General features: G+C 35.2%; 1 protein-coding gene and 1 long non-coding RNA gene across 2 annotated transcripts; both read right to left on the bottom strand.

Annotated features, from left to right (window-relative positions):
- Window positions 1-800: 800 nt before the first annotated feature.
- Window positions 801-2699, bottom strand: LOC130728208 (F-box/kelch-repeat protein At3g06240-like; the record flags this gene model as incomplete). The annotated part of the gene is made up of 2 exons (XM_057579587.1): window positions 801-1138; window positions 1503-2699. A coding segment is annotated over one exon (1146 nt), but the record flags the coding sequence as incomplete, so codon positions are not given.
- A 3165-nt stretch (window positions 2700-5864) lies between these two features.
- LOC130728209 (uncharacterized) lies at window positions 5865-6710 on the bottom strand. Its single transcript, XR_009015598.1, has 2 exons — window positions 6157-6710; window positions 5865-6077 (listed from the first exon to the last, which is right to left on the bottom strand). It is a non-coding gene; the product is annotated as an uncharacterized LOC130728209 (long non-coding RNA).
- Between the last annotated feature and the right edge of the window lie 591 nt (window positions 6711-7301).

The raw sequence follows: 7301 nt of genomic DNA, 5'->3' as shown, positions 1-7301 counted from the left end.
TTAAAACTTTTTCTTTCGAAAAAAATGTTATATTACTTGAAGCAATTTTCTCTCTTCTCACTTACTATTCTACAAAACTAGAGTAGAGAGTGTTCACATCATTTCTTATTTTCTCTTTCAATTATGCCAAACACCACACAAAACTCACTTCGTCTATTACCTCTTTTTCTCTAATCATTTCCTGAAACATCATCATAATGCGAGTGGGTTACCAATATCTTTCAAGACATAATCAACTCTAGTATGTGTGCTATTGAAAAGAGTGCACAAACTTGTCCAACTCTCAAGCTATGGTATTAGTATATATCTCTACCACTTGATCCCTGATTCTAGAGCTTTGCTATCTGCAGAAAGATTATCATTAAAAGAAATGTGTAGACTTGGTAAACATCAAACAGTAACTGATTTCTACTGAGTATTGTCTAGAGCATTACTTTCTTGTTGAAAAGTTGCAGCATCCATAAATGAAAAATCCTGTCAAAACCAATGTAGTTTCTATTTCTACTGATAGCCTTATAATTCAGCTAGCCTAGAGATGAGAATTCCCCTCCCATTTATAAGGACTTATTAGGCCATATATCTAATCAGTATGAGACTTTTCAACAGATAGTTTATTTTCAGCTTTTACCTGGTTACTAACTACAAATAACACATGATGACATACGTAACTCAGAGAACACTAATTAATATCATATGATGCACTCTGCATGCCTTGCAAACATTTTTCATCTGCACGCTCAATTAAGGCCTTTTTCTGTTTACACATAAAACAACAAATCATATAGTAAAGTGAACATAACGTACATATATGTGCCAGAACATAAAATAAAAAAACAGTATATTAAGAGACAGTAAGGGGGGAAACTGCTAATAGAAGAATACTATTAAGAGGAAAGACATAAAGATACAAAATATAAAATATTAATTCCAATTAGGATTTGCTAACTTTCATACTTCGAAACATAATTAAATTCTAAACTTTAACTACACTCCAACCGAACTAAAATCACCACTAAAACAACAGATACCGGTTATACAAGACTTCTTCAGATCATGTTTTCTTCTGGAAGTATCATCATTTGAAGGAAAGCTAGCACATTGACCTGACTATTCAGAGTATTCCTTGCATGCTTCAAGCCTGCAAGAAAAATGAGCATATTGTAAATATCACCAAATTATATACTGCATAAGATTTTAGTTTGAGTACTGTTATTTCACACTAGATCATAGCAGTTTCTATTACATAGTTTTCCACCCAAATTGCCATTCATTATTCTGAGCAAGCGAGACAGAATATTTTCCCTATCCAACAGTGAATTCAGTAAACCTTAAAATATCAGCTTTCTTTGGAATTTCATGTATCACTTATTTATAGAGAGAGGAACATAACTAGCTAGGAAGGAGAGAGTATAAGATAGGTTAAAGAACCATTTTCATGTAAGCATGCATTTGGTAGATAGTAATAGTACTAAAATGGTGAAAAGGTTTGTAGAATTACATACATTGATACTTCATATCTGTTTTTGTTGGTCATCTTCACTTGCTTCCTCAAACTAACTAGGGAGTGACAGTAAACTCGCTGTATACATACCACTATAGAATAGATGATATTTGCTCTCCCTCGGCCAAACTGCAAGCAGCTTTCCTTTATCGTTGAGTTTCAATAATCTTCCATTCATAGTTGATCCAAAAATGTCACCACATTTAGTGAAACATATTGGAAAAAAGCGGGGTTTGGTATGGATGTCATGAGTAGAGAAAACAATCTTAGTCCAAGATGATTGCACTTTATACTCTTTCATTATCCATATTTCAGTTATGCCACCATAACCGAAGTCGCACAGACCAAGACAACCTCTCATCTCTCTTAAACAATATGATTTTTTCTTCAATTCCAGAGCTAAATCAGGTGGCAAAGCAATCTCTGATAAACACTTCCCTACCAAATCAAAAGCAAGAAGTCCATGATGCTTCTTAGCACTAGATGTAACCAACCAATGAAGAGACCCATGTAAGAGTAAACCGCTTCGACTACCACAATCGTGATACTGATGATATTCATGATCCAGTGTGAGCGAGCGGGGTAAATTGGTTTTCAAAGAAAACAAGTTAATTGTCCGATCACAGCCATATGAATTTATGGAAACTAACAAGTAGTCATCGGTTGATTCATCATACCCAATACCGTACAGTGAAGCCGGAGAATAACTAAAACTAGCAGATTGTGGAATTAGTCTTTGCACACCCGTTGTTGGATTACACACAAGGAAATCGGCACAAAGATTGGGTAAAAGGATAAGCACAAACCCTCTGCAAGAACCCAGAAACTCAAGATACCTTTTGCGATAAAATATACTAGTATGAAAAAAGGGTTCACTCGGGTAGTTGAGCACTGCAGATTCATTGTTGGGTGGTGATGAATCAATGTCTAAGGACTGGAATTTGAGGTCATCAGTGACATTGAGGAGGAGACGGTTGTTGGGTGAAGCAGCTAGGTCAAATTGGGATTTCGCAAATTGGGGGTCGGAAATTACAGAGAACCACAATTTGGAGACGCATTTGAATCGGAGAAGAGAACTCACCGGTAGTCTCACCAGAATCGCTTCAATCAACTCGTCAGGGAGAACAATGGAAGAGAAGAAAATACTAGGTTTTAAGGAAGTGTTACTTTGATAAAATAGGTTAGTAAAAGAGACTATTTATATTTGGATTCAAGGCTATGTGACTGTGTGGATACGCATACATGGCTGACATATATTCAACTATGGAACTTGATTGTACTTTTGACATGAAAAGCAAATAAGAGAATTGCAAATAAGAGAATTTGCTAAGATCTCTTAGTGAAAAAGAGACTGCTGAGAAAGAAAGATACGCTCTTATTGTAGTAAATTAGTTCAAAGTTAAATATTTCAACGGAAGAAAGTGTATTTAAGGATACGAAAAAACATCTTAGTATACAAACTTACATAACCATTTCTTAAATTCATCACTATTTTCTTTTTTATTTGCACTATAGTATTTGGTGCAATCTGTTGTAGATGGTTATAATGTATGAATATTTGCTTACAGTCAAACTAATTCTACAACAGATTGCACCAAATAGATAGTTTATTTTCAGCATTTACCTGGTTTCTAACTACAAATAACACATGATGACATACCTAACGTAGAGAACAATAATTAAAATCATATGATGCACTCTGCATGCCTTGCAAACATTTTTCATCCCTTTTCAGTTTACACATAAAACAACAATCATATAGTGAAGTGAACATAACGTACATATATGTGCCAGAACATAAAATAAATAAAAAACAGTAAATTAAGAGACAGTAAGGGGAGCAGATCCGGATAATCTTTTGTCCACATGAAGAAAATACCAACAAATAAACGCAGGGCAGTAAATTCATAATACATCAGTTAGACCAGACATGGACTAAACCGTGCCGATTGCCGGTATAGATCTCATTGCACTCTTCATCATAGAAGAGAGCAATAATATCTTCCAGGGCTTCTGCAACTGTGCTCCTAATTTTGGAGACATGCTTTCACTTCCTGGAATTAGAACTGTTACCTGAAGAATTTTCACTGCAACTGCTAACACAAGAATACTATTAAGAGGAAAGACAGAAAGATAGATAATATAAAATATTAATTCTAACTAGGATTTGCTAACTTTCATACTTCGAAGCATAATTAAATTCTAAACTCTATCTACACTCCAAACGAACTAAAATCACCACTAAAACAACAGATACCGGTTCTACAAGTTCACATCATGTTTTCTTCTTGTAGTATCATCATTTGAAGGAAAGCTAGGACATTGACCTGACTATTCAGAGTATTCTTCCACGCTTCAAGCCTGCAAGAAAAATGAGCTTATTGTAAATATCACCATATTATATACCGTATAAGATTTTAGTTTGAGTACTGTTATTTCACTCTAGATCATAGTTGTTTCTCTTACATAGTTTTCCACCCAAATTGCCATTCATTATTCTGAGCAAGTGAGAGATAGGGATGGCAATGGGTATCGGACCCATAGGGTACCCGCTAAAAATACCGACAATGGGTAGGGTAAAAACCCGCTAGATGGGTATGAGGTTGGGTATGGGTAGTTACCCGCAAAAAATAGTGGGTACGGGTGCGGGTATGGGTATTATAGTACCCAACCCGCCCCATACCCGCACACACTTTATTAATTATTTTTATTATATATTACACACGTAGAAGTATATATATAACAACAAACTTAATTAAAGTCATAACTTTCTAACTTACTCTTTTAAAAATGAATTATTTTAGTTATTAAATATTTGGATAGACTTTTGTATTTTTAATTAATACTCTTTATTTTATAATAGTAATATTATTTTCTGTTTGGATAATGAAAATTGTATTTTCGTTAACTAAATTGCGGGTAATGGGAACGGGTACGGGCATATAGGTATCCTCTGCTACCCACGCGGGTATGAGGACAGGTACGGGTATCTTATGAAAACGCGGGTACAGGGATGGGTACTATAGTACCCTACCCAGACCCTACCCATTGCCATCCCTTGAGACAAAACATTTTCCCTATCCAACAGTGAATTCAGTAAACCTTAAAATATCATCTTTCTTTTGAATTTCATGTATCACTTATTTATAGAGAGAGGAACATAACTAGCTAGGAAGGAGAGAGTATAAGATAGGTTAAAGAATCATTTTCATGTAAGCATGCATTCGGTAGATAGTAATAGTACTAAAATGGTGAAAAGGTTTGGAGAATTACATACATTGATACTTCATGTCTGTTTTTCATTGGTCCACAAATTAACTAGGGAGTGACAGTAAACTCGCTGTATACACATGACTATAGTATAGCCAATATTTGCTCTCCCTCGGCCAAACTGCAAGCAGCTTTCCTTTATCGTTGAATCTCAATAATCTTCCAAGCTCATCTGATCCAAATACATCACCACATTTGGTGAAACATATAAGAAAAAAGCAAGATTTGGTATAGATGTCATGAGTAGAGAAAACAATCTTAGTCCAAGATGATTGCACTTTGTACTCTTTCATCTACTACAACTTAAAAGAAAGACAAGAATTTACTATTCATAAGAGAACTATGAATCTGAGCCGTCTATTCCAATCTCTCTCCATTTTCACTCTTTAATCTTGGCCACTCACTTGTGAGACTTTTTTTTGCCTCACTTTCAATATGAACCATTGATTTCAACTTCTAATCCAACAGCTGATTCTCCTCCTCACCTAACCACACATCACCTGCAGTGTCTCTCTTACACACACTGTTCACACGCCACCACCAACTACACTGCCACTGCCAGGAACTTCTCCCTTCCATACGCTTCCAACAACTCCACTCCCATCATTCACTTTCTCAGGTCAGAGGAGAAAGTAAGTAGAGGAAGAAGCAAGCATCAACTAGAGTATAAAGCAGAAGAGAAGGTGATGAGAAAGTAGAAGGAGAAGTAGAGGCAAAATTGCATCAACAAAAGGATACAAGAAAAAGGAGAAGGAAAGGATCATCAAAGAGGTTAGCATACATCTTATAGCAATACATATAAGAACTGATATCTACATCTACTTAATGGGCAGTTTCAAAAGCACTATTCATAAGGGAAATTAAATCCTGGCCGTTGATTTCAACTGCTAATCTAAAGGCTATTTTCAAAGTCCTGATTCCAGCTAAGAGCACTATTCATTGCACTATTCATGCATCACTTTCCTCCTTCCCCGTGTTCACCTGTTCAATCAGCCCTACCACCTTCCATGACTCTACTCTACTCCCATCATTCACTTTACATAAAAAATCCAAACTTTACATAAAAAAATCAAACTTTACAGTAGAGGCAAACTTGCATCAACAAGCAGGAGAAAATGAGCATTAAAGAGGTTAGCATTTAGCATACATCTTATAGCAGTATTAATAAAAATCCAAACTTTACATAAAAAAATCAAACTTTACAGTAAAAAATCGTTCTTTTACACTGAATATTGATATTTACATGAAAAAAAATCCATCTTCAGAGGTTGGCTTGCACGTCCAGTTTGGTTGACAGGGAGATGATCTGGAAGGGAGAGGAGAGGGATTCAGTTAGTGCAAATTTTAAACAAACAAAATCAAGTAAAAATTTGATTTTTACATACCTCAGAGCCTTAAATGTCCGATCCAGGTGCTTCTTCCCTCGGATTTTGGTGAAAAAATCGTTGCTTGGATAGCAACGAGCCTTGCATGCATCAAATCGTTTTAAAAATCTCCGATCCAGGTGCTTCTTGACTCGGTTTTGGAGAAAAATGAGGGTTTTTGATCGGTAGGGGGCGAAAGTTAGGGTTTTGGATCGGTTGGGGGCGAAAATGAGGAAGAAGAAGAATCGGGTTTGAAGAACAGTATAAGAAGAGGAAAAAAGAAGGGGAAGAGAGGATGAGGGGGAGAACGGGAAGATGAGAAGGAGAAAGGGAGGAAGAAGAAGAAGAAGAAGAAGATGATGATGATGGGGACGTCAGATATATGAGAGAGAGAGAGAGAGAGAGAGAGAGAGGGCGGCTAGGGTTTTTGTGGAGAAGAGATGAGATGAGGTTGTAGTCATGGTGGGAGGAGGGATTCTGGTTGGGTGGCGGCTAGGGTTTGAAGAGAAAGTGGGAAGGGAAGAAGAGAAAGGAAGAAACGGCTGAAGGTTCTGGAGAGGAGAAGAGAAGAGAAACGGCTGAAGGTTTTTTAGGGTTTGTGTTAATGAGAGTATTTATATGAGTTAGGGGTTTTTTGTTTTTTTTTTCTGAACGATGGCTTTGGGTTGGGCCTTATCTGAAGTTCCTTCACTACAAATAAAAATTACACAACATAATTAGAATTAAAATTAGTATACACACAAAAATAGTAGCTTCAAAGTAATAATATATAGATAGATAGATGTAACAAAAAAAAAAGTAATACTAGATATCATAAACAATATTTATAATTCAAGATTCCAAAAAGACTAACATAACAAATATTATCAACTATCATAAGTGTTTTTAAAAATTTTAATGATATATTATTTATAAATAAAATACTACTATATCTGTAAAATAAAAAAAATTTAAAATTCAAAAGCTTGACAAGAAAACAATTATAACTCAACAAAACTAATTGTCTTTCAAAAACCAAAACACAACCAATTTTAATCGACCCAAAATAGAATATCTACTAGCTACTTTTTTTTTTAATCTTGCATTGATATATAACTATAACTATTTGTTTGTTAAAAAAATATATAACGTAACAACCTAAACTCCTAAAGTACTTAAAGTTCTAA

The sequence above is a fragment of the Lotus japonicus genome, chromosome 1 (genome assembly GCF_012489685.1).
Source record: "Lotus japonicus ecotype B-129 chromosome 1, LjGifu_v1.2".
Taxonomy (NCBI): Eukaryota; Viridiplantae; Streptophyta; class Magnoliopsida; order Fabales; family Fabaceae; genus Lotus; species Lotus japonicus.
Note: the sequence above shows the minus strand (reverse complement) of the source record. Positions and strands in the feature narration are given on the sequence as shown.